This window comes from Perkinsus marinus, assembly GCF_000006405.1.
Source record: "Perkinsus marinus ATCC 50983 genomic scaffold scf_1104296952158, whole genome shotgun sequence".
Classification (NCBI taxonomy): Eukaryota; Perkinsozoa; order Perkinsida; family Perkinsidae; genus Perkinsus; species Perkinsus marinus.
The window spans coordinates 224,897-236,749 of record NW_003208985.1 but is presented as its reverse complement, the minus strand read 5'-3'; the positions used below and the strand labels follow the sequence as shown (position 1 = coordinate 236,749).

The 11,853-nt window shown below is 46.6% G+C and overlaps 5 protein-coding genes across 5 annotated transcripts in view; 4 read left to right on the top strand and 1 right to left on the bottom strand.

Moving 5' to 3' along the window:
* The window catches only part of Pmar_PMAR021740 (myst histone acetyltransferase, putative), a gene marked incomplete at both ends in the record, with an annotated part of 3,138 nt that extends 3,117 nt beyond the window's left edge, over positions 1–21 (top strand). Inside the window, one exon of the mRNA XM_002777228.1 lies at positions 1–21. This exon is cut by the window's left edge and continues 4 nt beyond it. Within this exon, the coding sequence (XP_002777274.1) occupies positions 1–21 (21 nt within the window).
* A 1,510-nt stretch (positions 22–1,531) lies between these two features.
* On the top strand, positions 1,532–3,077 carry Pmar_PMAR021739 (3-demethylubiquinone-9 3-methyltransferase, putative; the record flags this gene model as incomplete). Its single annotated transcript, XM_002777227.1, has 9 exons — positions 1,532–1,641; positions 1,693–1,800; positions 1,847–2,011; positions 2,080–2,176; positions 2,219–2,328; positions 2,547–2,636; positions 2,681–2,793; positions 2,868–2,956; positions 3,018–3,077. The coding sequence occupies 9 exons, from the start codon at positions 1,532–1,534 to the stop codon at positions 3,075–3,077; spliced, it is 942 nt and encodes a 313-aa protein (XP_002777273.1).
* Positions 3,078–3,450: 373 nt separating this feature from the next.
* Positions 3,451–4,961, top strand: Pmar_PMAR021738 (hypothetical protein; the record flags this gene model as incomplete). Its single annotated transcript, XM_002777226.1, has 8 exons — positions 3,451–3,491; positions 3,540–3,627; positions 3,673–3,788; positions 4,117–4,239; positions 4,327–4,464; positions 4,559–4,666; positions 4,740–4,860; positions 4,908–4,961. 8 exons carry the CDS (start codon positions 3,451–3,453, stop codon positions 4,959–4,961), a joined length of 789 nt encoding a protein of 262 aa, XP_002777272.1.
* Positions 4,962–8,160: 3,199 nt separating this feature from the next.
* On the top strand, positions 8,161–10,017 carry Pmar_PMAR021737 (vacuolar amino acid transporter, putative). The gene is made up of 6 exons (XM_002777225.1): positions 8,161–8,362; positions 8,406–8,600; positions 8,645–8,901; positions 8,946–9,293; positions 9,344–9,590; positions 9,688–10,017. The coding sequence occupies exons 1-6, from the start codon at positions 8,185–8,187 to the stop codon at positions 9,807–9,809; spliced, it is 1,347 nt and encodes a 448-aa protein (XP_002777271.1). The 5' UTR covers positions 8,161–8,184; the 3' UTR covers positions 9,810–10,017.
* A 1,470-nt stretch (positions 10,018–11,487) lies between these two features.
* The window catches only part of Pmar_PMAR021736 (hypothetical protein), a gene marked incomplete at both ends in the record, with an annotated part of 511 nt that continues 145 nt past the window's right edge, over positions 11,488–11,853 (bottom strand). Inside the window, 3 exons of the mRNA XM_002777224.1 lie at positions 11,488–11,578; positions 11,627–11,721; positions 11,786–11,853. Coding sequence (XP_002777270.1) covers positions 11,488–11,578; positions 11,627–11,721; positions 11,786–11,853 — 254 coding nt within the window. The remainder of the gene's footprint in view (positions 11,579–11,626; positions 11,722–11,785) is intronic.

Here is an 11,853-nt window from a genome sequence, read left to right as displayed (position 1 = left end):
AACCCGTTTTACGTGAAGTAGCGTAAAACTCGGTGAAAAAAGAGATATTGGCGGTGATATGCAGTAGTCGTGAAATTCGTTTTTCACTAGGGTGAAACTCTAGTATACGGAAGCTCATCGCTATATGTAAGCCTTGCTGAAGTTCAGGCCTCAGACACTAGTTAGTTAGAATGAAAAGGTAAATTTTCCGAATTTTTTTCCTATGAAAAAAATACGCCTCTTAGTGGTGATGAAACGAACTCAGGTTGCGCCCACGTGCGTCGGTAGGAGACGGGCTGCCGGTCTTGACGCCAGCCAAGCTAGAGAGGAGGGTCAGCTGTGATACGGCGACTATCGAGGCACTTCAGATGGTGAGGAGATAATTTCGTGGCGCGTGACGGTGAAGAATTTATCAGGTGGCGCGAGGAAGTGGGATGCCTTTGAATTCATGTGATGTGTATTGGTCACCACCAAAAGTGTTTCGCGAAGGGGAGGGAGACGAATGTGAGCGGCACGGTTTTATCATTGTGAGAGATCATTCTATGTCAGGCCCGGTGATATCAACGCGTCGGCGCACGGCTGCTATGAAAGCACGGAGGGTTGGAAGTCCTAGTAGTGGCAGCCCAGCAGCGGCCGTGCATGGCGCTACTTGGGTGGAGAGCGACTTGTCTCCGATGGACTATTGACGAGTGCTGCTGATGCTTGTGTTGTGACAATGCCGGGGGTAGGGGGTGTTTGCTCTGCTCAGCGAGCTCGGGAGTTTCTCCATTGATTATATAAGTGTACAGAATTTTCTCATTGTCACTAATACGTGTAATTGAGCACATTCTACTACACTGTATAGGGACGTGGGTGTAGCTGCTCACTGGAGTTGATTGAGGTTTGTAGCAGCAGATAGGGCACGTGGGTTTGTCGTGGTGATGGGGGATAGAAGCATTGATGTGGTAATCGATTATTGAGTGCCTCAGCTTGAACGGTCGTCGAGGTATCGAAATGAACAGGACGCGGTAGCAATACGTTAGTAGCAATGAGCGATGGTGGTGACACGCCGGCGTCACAGTTGAGAGTGAGTCTTGCTAGAGATTAGGGTGAGCTCTAGCATGAGTGGTTCATGTGGGCGAGTAGGTCCTTCAATAGTCCCGAGCATTCTGATGGCAAGTTCTTGGTAGTTTACAGATTTTTTATGGAATCGCTGGTGCCGCACTAGTTGATCTCGCACCGGTGACCGAGACTTGAGGGGGAAGCCTTGCAAGGCTTTGGTCATCTCCACACCAGCTAGTCGAACTTACTCTGTTGATAGTTAAATGAATATGTATAGATGTTCAGTTAAAGTGGAGGATCCCGGGTTGATTTAGGAGAGCTGGTAGCACGCATGCACATGTGGTGGTAACAGTAAGGAATATAATTACCAAGTTGGCCACGGGCAACGTCAGTGAGGGTGTCGGCTGAATTGTCTCTCCTAAGCTGAAGAGAATTAGCAGTGAGTGGTATTGATAACATGGCATTGTCGTTGTCGACCTCGCCGAGTGGTGACACTACTCTGCCGAGTGTGATGTACTCGTGGAGGGTTAAGGCGCTGAGGAGTTGGATGGGGGAGTTCAAAGCCGATGGCGAAAGGCAGCTTATGGTTTCGGATCTCGAGAGCTTGGGTCATCTGGACCAGTGAGAATGGGTGTAGTTTGAATACCACATTTCCGTCAAATTCTGCTAAAGGTACCACTATCGTGGCCTAGCTGCATGTGATGAGGTTATTGCCACTCTGGGCCTCGGTCCTGGTATGAAGGTGCTTGACGTTGGCTGTGGTGTTGGCGGTCCTGCCAGGTGAAGTCTGCTTCGCTCCGCTAGAAAATGTAGATTTTTTTCGAAGATATATATCGTATAAGTCGGGATGCTCGGTGGTCGGCTACGATGTGCAGGAGGAGTTAATTGAAGTGGGGAAGGAAATTACGGAGGCGGTGGGCCTGTCGAATAAGGTCGACCTTGTTTGTGGTGATGCTGCAAAAGATATGTATGCTTCGGAAAATAGAGAAAAGTGAGTTCGCTAGGATTCGAACCGGCGACCTTTGGTAAGAAGGTCATGTGGTGTAACGATGCGCGCAGATTTGACTCTGCGTTCTCGCTGCTGGTGATACTCCACATCCCTGATCGTATAGCTGTTTTGAAGGCCATGTATGAGGCCCTGAAACCTGGCGGATCGGTGAGCCATCTATCGAGAGTGTTGTTGACTCGTAGGTTTTAGGTATTGATAGAAGACATGGTCCATCTCACTAAGGAAGGGCCCTTCACTACGAAGGAAGGGCAACTCCTTCGGGACATGGTTGGAGCTCACAAAGTCTCCGATGTGGAAAGGTGAGATAGTATGTGGTTTAAGTGTGGTGAAGTTTGCACATGGTCAACCACTCCAAGGAAATTAGGAGAATCTTTGTTGGTTTCTGTACATTTATCGTGTATATTTTCCCAATACGTATATGAACTCCTATGAGCTCATCAGCTGAAGAGAGCAAACATATTTGCAACACAAGCGAGCAGAGCATGTTCTGCTGATCTGGTCATCATGCTAGTTACAGGAGAGACCTGTTGGAGGCAGGTTTTGTGGACATCGAGTTCAGGGATTTGACCAGCATCTGGCGGCCGTGGTCGCAGCAGAGATCGGACGAGTAGGAGGAGGTCGCGGGTTCGATTCCTGGTAGCGACATTTTAGTTATGAGGCGAGTAAGGAGCGACAGATATCTAGTATTGGAGAAGAGCATTATTGCAATCGTTCTAAGTTCTACGCTGCAGTGGCGGAGCTGTTCAGAGGAGGTCGTCTTGGCGGTAGGTGATGATGATGTTCATGATGATAATTATAATAATAGAGGCAAGTTGAGAGAGTTGTGGTATGTACGCAGGTGTGAGTATCACTATGAGGAAGCCAACAGTTATGGAGAGGAATTTGATAAAGGGTCGAGCTGCTCTGGCAGAGGAGAGAATACTCGAGGTTAGTTGCGCTCAGAGGTGTTCACTGTTGTTGGTATTTGCTGCATCGTGGGTCGGCATAGGGCAAGGGCGGCCGTTGGATGGAAATCAAACTGGCGACCAGTTGGGCATTGTTCGATTAACATGAGAATGAACTTGTGCGGACGAATATCTTCGTTCCAAGTAGAGACGAGATGGGGCGCACGCCAGAGGAGCGTGCGAAATGAGCGAATAATTTTTTCGCTCCGCTAGTTTCGGCTATATATTAGTGCAGCGCCTTATGCTATTATGTGATTCAGAACTCCAGAATGACTCGCATTGATTAGCAGCTAAGATTCTTGCTAGGGCGGATTTTCTAGGATGACATTCATAGCATCTCTACAGGTTCCATTGTCAATCATTGAGGCCAACGGGTGCACGAAATCGAAGGTTTTCCCCCTGGCTGAACATGACAATTGGCAATTCCATTTTTTCGCGGCCGACGAGAAGTCGAAAGTTAAATATCTCAGTTTTAGGATGTGGTCGGCTAAATCGCTCCCTCTACGAATCTGGCTTTGGTGAGCTGCAGCGGAGCGATGCGTTATTTTGTTCATTTTTTGTTGTAGGTATGTCACTGATGAAGGCGAATCGGTGGTTGTGGTTGACTATCAGAGTAGGAGCTTGAGCGCCCTTCAAGAAGTGTCTGAAGGCCAGGTGGGCTGACCACCCTTCTTGCTGGTGGCTACTGTCTTGGAGTAGATAAGAACCGAGTTGGGTTTGATCGGAAGCTTGGTGCTCCATGATGATGTTGATGATCCTAGAGGTGTCGGGGAGTTATTGCTGCAACATGAGGGCAACACTGAGATGATACACATGTGAGAAAACGTCGTGGAGTTCATCGTGTATATTACTAGTCTAAAGGTATATACTGTATATTGTATATGTGTACACTATATTGTATACACGCGCGCAATGGTCCGGCTCATGTCACTTTACACCTAGAGATCAGATGGAGCTGAAATTTTCGTATATACACTCTCCTAACAAAATAACATAGCATGGGTCAAATTGTATTTAATTGTATATGACAGTCGTTGGCAGTTTTCCATCAATAAGATATCTATCAAGTATAGTAGGGCGGCGGCATCTATTATATATTATTCGTTAGTTTTTGAAGCTAAGATGAGGAGTGTGTTATATCAGGCATTTCGCCACTGAGGGTCTACACTACCCCTGGGAGGTCACAGGCCAGGAAGAGAAGGTTATCCATCGGCCATTCCTCAGGGGCGATGTTGTTATCAACGATGAACACATTTTGATGCACGGGTGAGTCGGAGTGTCTGTATGGTTTGCCATGTGCTGTAGCGATGATATTGGTTGGCTACTCTACGGCGATTGATGATTTTTCCTTAGTTACTCTAAGCGTTATTATGGTCCTAGTTATGGCCCGGTATGGGGGTATCGATTTATCCATACGATGCTGAAAGATGAGTCTACAGGAAAAGTGGAGGGAGTCTTATGGACGGCTGATGCCACTTTCGGAAAAAACAAGTATGGATATTGTGGGATTCGAACCCACGGCCTGTTGCTTCGGAAGCATGTGTGATACCACTCGAGCAGTTTCACCTAGTTTTGGACTGTTCAGATACAACTACTGGAAACTGCTCAATTTAGATAGCGGCAAAGTCGATTCCATCCCTGGGGAATTCACTTTCCATCAACAGAGGATGGCTTGTTCGTTGTGTGAGGGCAAGTAAGCAACTGTTATGCTCACGTGAATTGCCTCGTGAAAAGATTAACGACGTACCGTCTCTCGCTGCTTGCAGGATGAAGAAACTTACTGTGAATGCCAGCGTCGTTCACGAATGGACTCTAAAAGGAAGCAATATGCTTTCGGAAATGTCCGAGGCATTCGGCGTCGCTGAGCTCACGGATTCTACTGGCCAGGTGGACGATGAATGAACAGGTGTGTGTCCATTGGAATTTGGCCTCAGGTTTTGGCGAGCGGACCCGCCTTCAACGAGATCTGCTATGGCTCCCTCGGCTGATCACATGTGGCTCGCAGATATGGCATCTGATTATTAAGTTTTTATTGATAGAAAGATTATGTTTTTTCTAGCGGAGTTTCTCTGAGAATCTTCGTTGCTGTGTTGATCAGTAGTGTTGACGGACGTATTGAAACCTTGTGCGAATTCGATACGGGGAATCTCAGCCGAAGACGATTCTAGGGAGGATTTTCAATAGTACGAATATAATTCATGCTGGTTCACTTCAAGTTAGTTGCGACTCTCCAGTCCACCACTTAGACTTCCCCGCCCTTGAGTCGAGAACTCGACCCACCCACCCTTGGCTGCAAAACCGAATCATTGAGCTACGATGTGTAACCTATAGATCTCAAGAATAGCAACGAACGATATACGGAAAGAAGAGAGATCTAACCGAGTAGTTCAATGATAGCTGCCTACGGGCGGCAGTGGGTGGGTTGGAAAAAAAAATTAAAGAAGCGGAGCAACGCTAACGACTGACAGAGTAAGTCTCAGACCATCTCGTCGAAGTCGACTAGGGATCCCTTCATTATCTTGTAGGCTCGACACAACTCGATTTCGGATGAGTCGCTCGTCACTTGAACTCTTAAGCATCTTTCCCATGCTTCTCCAGATGTGGCGACATTTAGAGTATTCATCCTATTCGTTGTGTCATTCACTTGAGCTGTGTTGTGTTACAAGTATGCACATGATTTACCAGAATCAGCAGGAATATCACCACCCTTAGAACTCGGGACGTATTAGAATTTCTATCACGAGAAACGCCACTACTGCTCTGAGTCGTTGCCACTCGAATCACGCAACACATACTAGACACGGCGTAAGCTGTGGTTATGAACGCATGATTGAGTCTGCCATGTGCTCAGTGAAAGAGCGTCTCTTGGAATCATGAAAGGACTGTGGAATGATAGTAGAAGGACGATCCACCCTCGCATGTAGTCGGCTCTGTGCATCCTCGTAGAGTCGGCCGAAGACACTATTCTCATCCCATACTCTTGAACGACTCTGAGGGAGGCCACAATGAGGACAAGAATCGAAAGTTCAGCATCTTACGTAGTTTTGGTTCGAGGTCACTTGTGATCTCTTGTGTGCGCTGGTTTGTTCCTCCGATAAGCTGGGAGAAGATATTTCTTTCCCCGCGTAAGGTTGCTGGCTCACGAGTTTCGCAAGCAGCGTTCCATCGCTCGTCGCTCAGCATCGTCGTAAAGCAAATCCCAACGTGGTATGGGGCTGCTCTCCTGGGATGCCTTATCCGTGCGAGACAATGTCTGAGGCAGAAGTGCCCTCGAACGACTGTCGCGGTAGAGTCAGAAGATAATGTATAATCCTCTGTAGCTCAGCTGGTAACAACCGCGGTTTATCACGCCATAGATTCCCGGTTCGAATCTATCCAATGATCGTATAAGTCAATTCTTGATTCCATTAGTTTCTCTATCATGTAACGAACACAACGTATTCGGTCCAATTATCCCCCTGGTGATTGCTCACTTTCGGAGTAAAAGTGCACTCCGAAACCTCCTCGCTGAGTTTCCGTAACCGATCAGTATGTAACTGAAGATCAACTTTCCTCGAATGCTATAGACACATCCCGTGAGCTGTTTAAACTGTCTTTCGCCGTTTCCACGAGGCTCACCTTGGCTCGACGAATCTCAACTTCTTCACGACTGCGATCTCCAATAGATCTCCTGAACGACTGATTTCCTCTTCTTTGTTTTCTGACGAAAGCCAACTTCATGAAAGACTTGTGTGTTTCGCGAATTCCGATCACCTCTCAGGGAGCGGCGTCCGGTGACAGCTCTCGCGTCCACGAATTTCTTCGGATATCTATACGAGTCTGTCTGTCTGTTGTATGCATCATCCGGTTCATATTCCTACATAAGTTCGTTCGACTAGAGTGTCCATTGTACGTCTCGTGCGCGACTCTGACTGGGATAGCGATTTCACTTCCAATACATCAGAGTCTCCAGCTAACGCGACTGTTTTTGAAGAATCATTTCCTTCCACACACGGCTCGGAGCAAACCTCTTCAGCGTTATTAGGACTCCTCTGTGGAGGGTAACTGTGTAGAACTGTCTTGAGCATGAACGAGTTGGTAGTATATAAATTCAACGTGTGGTTTGAGTCTATTGGTATCCAAAATTAGGTTCTGTAATAGAATTGAGCGTAACAGATCAAACACTTGAGCAATGTCCACCATAAATCATGACTAATAACTGCTAACTACAGCTAGCAGTGTTGTGATATATGCTCAGCTGAACTCATTAGTTTCCTCGCCTACCATAGAAGTTTGCACATGATTTCGGTTAGAAATGCTCAAAAACCAACAAGAATTTGCCGAAATTTCCTCAGAGTTTTCATATCGGCACCAACACATGTTGGTGAGCATGCGAATATTTTTCCACACTGACAGCTAGCGTTCACTTCTTTCTCTAACCACACCTGGGGCGACGGAGCGATGCATCGGTTGATCGATTGAATCATCTACGATTTGTTCCCTCATCATCATCATGAAAGCTTTTCGCGGGCATACAACGACAACAACAGTACTATCGAGTGGTACGACAAGCGATTGACGATTGTTTATCAGAGACCGCGGAGGAGACCTTTTGTACTGGACGGTACCTCTCTGCTGAATGCACGTGATGATGATCGGTGTTGTTCTCAGGGGGTGGTGAATGGCATCGTAGTAGCTCACGAGTCTCCGCGGCTATACGAATCTCGATATCGAGGATCCTCCTCCTCACCCGATTGGTAGTCGTAGAGGGGGTAGACGGAGCCCCTTCCAGAGCGGTTTCGGACATGCAAAGACTTGTAGTAGTCAGATGATAGCAATATTCAGTAAATTACTACTAATGGTTGTGAAACTTCGCAGAGTTACTTCTAGAGTCAAATTTATCTGTTGTAGAATTATGAACCGGCACCAGTAAGGTGCTCTGCATAGCACAGTGCATGATACGACCGTTTACGAAGTATCCAAATCTTGCAATCTTGCTTAGCCTTAAAATTTCTCAACGCTACTGAGCCGTATCGATGATGTCGATAGCAAAGTATCTTCACCTAGCTCCATTGTGTCTTTCTCGGGTGAATATCCTCTAGCGAAGGATTAGTCATATCAAGCTCTATAATACTAGACGGTTCTTGTAGTGATTATGAATCGTGTTTTTTCTTATGTGCGCCACTAAGAACTAATATTGTTTTTGTCAGCTTTAATCTTTATCTTCGAGTTATGACCATTGTCGATCCAAAGGGCGGTGATGTTGAATTGCAACGTGTTCATCGTGTGCCTGAGGTTGAGGTCAAGGGATTCGACGAGACCGTCAAAGGCGGTGACGTTGATCCCCAGTGTCACCATGGCAAATGCACCGACATCCGTGGGGTTTTCAGCATAGTATTATCTGCAATTGGTAAGTCCTCTTACATCCCGACAATTTTCATCACGTTTCTCAGGTATGGGTGTTGTTATGCTTCCCACTGTATTCGCCTCCTGTGGTTGGCTTGGTGGTGCCTTCGTCCTCACCCTCGGTGTCCTATTTGCTGGTTTTGCGGTATCCAAGTTGTATATGGGTATTGCTCTCACGCCGAAGGGTCGTGGACATGTATACACATATGAGGACCTCGGTCGAGCTTGTTACGGCAAGTGGGGTAAGCTAGTTGTTCTAGTTGTGTCGAGTTGTATAGTAGTGTAGGTCGTGCATTGACTGCTGCTATCGTCCATGTGACTATGTCGGGTATTTGCGCATCGTTGTTGGTTCTGTTGGGCGAGAATACCACCAAGTTGATACCATCCGTTTCCCAACGTATTTGGATCATTATTTGGGCTGTATTTTTCATCCCTTTTACCTTCCTACGAACGATGCATGAAGTATCATATGTCGCTGCTGTTGGTATGGTTTCGATCCTCACCTTATTCACCGTAGTCAGCGCCAATGGCCTTCTGGTTGGGGTAAGTTGTGGTATGACTCGAGTGCTTTATGATGGTTATTTTAGATAACCTCGAAAGAGCCGATCGTGTATGATATTTTCGTACCGGATTTCATTGAAATCGCAACGAATTTCGGTGTGTGTATTCTCTCATTTAACGTTACCAATTCCGTTGCAACGTTGGTTCGAGATATGGCCAAGCCGACTCATTTCGTCGCAGTTTCCAGATGGGCCTATGGTATAATATTTACTGTGTATTTTGGTATTGGTGTGTGTGGTTACTTTGGATATGGTCGTTCCCTGAGAGATCATCCTATTATGGATTCGATCGTTCCTCCCAACGAGCCCGTGTCGGGGGCGTGGGCTTATATTACTCTCATTGCAATCGTTATGTCCAGTGTGCCGCATTATGTGGTGAGTATCATGAGGTTAAACTTGCAAGATACATAACAGGTCCGATTCAGGTACTTTTGCTTCCGATTGCCTCCTCTCTGGAGTACGTTCTTAACATTGATGTAGATGACAACTCGCGTCGGGCGGGCATAAAGAGGTTCCTTGCCCGTCTGGCATGTATTCTATTCACCACTATAATAGCAGTCTCTGTTCCTAACATATCTAGTCTGCTGGACATACTTGGTTCCTTTACGATGGTCTTCATGGTTGCTATGATGCCGTGTATATATTACATGAGAATCCAACAAATCGTTTTAGGTGACCGGGGGCATTTAAATAAGGAAATAGTTTGCGACTGGTGTTAGTTCAGTGGTGCAGATGAATACAAATGTGGACTATTATTTGTTGTTTTCAGGTTCGTTGAGGGCCTATGTTAAAGCTCACAAGGCAGAGACTGTGTTTATTTTGGTCGTGTTAACGTGGTGTGTGCCGATGATTGCGGTGGGTTCGTATGGTGCCATCAAAAACTTTGGTTAGCATATCATATTGTTATCGTGTCTTCTGTTTACTACTATAACTGGCGGGCGCCATATACTACTGTTCCTGATAACGTTAGTGTTCTATGATGATTTTAAATAGGTGATGGCACTTCTCGATGACCTTCGCTAGGATTTCCATCGGTTACATCATCATCGATGTTGTTGTCTATATGTTGTTTTAATAGGATGTTGTTACTTTTCAAGAGAGCCATTGTTGGATTGCGTAGTCAAGTTATTCCTTAGGGGCTGTAGAAATGCAGGTGGAAAATTGAACGTACTCCGCTACGTTGAAGTTGGGGAGCGTTCTGGGAGTGTGCGTATTGAAAGATCTAGCTCTGGATGGGAAACTGCGGCGATGTTGAAATTTTACGGTATCAACTTGAGTTGGAAGAAGTTTTCCTTGCTAACAAGTGATCTGAGACAAGAACTTAGGTAGATCAACGAAATATAGCATCTCTAACAGCTTGCCGCCCAGCCGCAAGAGTCTGACTTCCTCAGGATACCTTGGCGACTGTGCGCGGGCTGTGCTTTCTTTCCGCCCTGTGGCTGCGAAGTGGCGGCCGTCGGGCTCCTTTAGTCACTGAAGTTCATTGTTTTTGGCTTTTAGTAGCTAGACAAAAACCACCTTGGTGTCGGAAGACCCACTTTGTGTGTTAGCATACCCAGACGCTTGAAGAAGGAACAGATGGATCGGCGGACGAGTATACCAACCTGCTCACCTCTAGGGCAAGCCTGGCACTTGGTTCTGTCTCAAAGTCTCCTTCCCTGTAGTGTCCCCCCAACTAAGCTCGCAACATGCTCGAACAGTTGCAACTTAGTTGTTTACCACTTGCCCTCATGATAATGGTGACGATAACTTTCGTTATTTAGTTGAGTGAGGAGTTGGGGTATTTGGGCTGGATACTCGGAGCTTATCCAAACGAAGCTATTGTTGGGGATACAAGATCTGTAGCTCTTACCCCAGCCTCCTCACCATCACCGGTGGATGAGTTTCTCTCTGCAGATGTTAGACTTCGAAGGCCTACTTCAAAGTCTCCAATTCCGACGAGTTGCGAAGGCTGCTCGCACTCGGGGAACCTGGGGTATCGGGGGTCATCTCACCCAGAGTATCGATTACACTAGCTCAACACTAGGTTAGAGTTAATCGTTTCTGGCTCCATCGTGATAGCAACGCTATAATCCTAACATCGTCGAACTCGATGTCGGGACGGTGATCGAAGGAAGCGAATATGAAGTCACCCGCCGCATTGAACTCGACTTGAAAAGATGCCTTCTCCTCATCCCAGTGACGCACGGCGCACCAGGACACCTTCCAGCAGCTGTATCGGTAGGGTGTTACTTTAATTGATTTGGGAATCATGGCCCTTATGAGGTTTTACGGCTCGAGATAGGACGTGTCGCACCAACATCATGTGTTCAGACATATTATAATATCATGGATACAATTAACGATCACTTGATGACCATTGGTATTAGACGATACTGTCGTCAAACGCATCGATTCGTCTCTGTGAAACCGCGATACAGGCATGTGAACGCGCCGAGTCAACTTGGGACGTTCAAGTTAACATCAATGGTCCAAGTTAGACTGCTGTGCTCACTCAAGACATATCGAGAGAAAAAAGATTTGAAACAATCATGGTCATCCATCTTCCACGAGTCGTGATTCACAGCATCTAGCTGCGTGCCTTAGCTGCAACCATCCTCATAGTTAAATCAAGAAGTATCTCTTCACTTCCTCCGGGTATAGCACTCAAACGGACACTCCTGCGAATGACCCAAGTTGATGATGACGATGAGTGAGTTCTATCATACCTGTATAAGCGTTCCACATAACGTCCCTGACCTTCCCTCGTCACTCCAGCACCACCGAAGATTTGGACTGCCTCTCTGGCGCAGTACTCGAATGCCTAAATAAGTGAACTTGATTCGTGTCTGCGAGCCGAAGGGGATGATGACCTTAGACGCGTTAACCTTGAGAATAGCACAATCAGCCCCCAGTTGACGATCGGGAACTCTCTGCTTGAACTGCAGGCCAACAT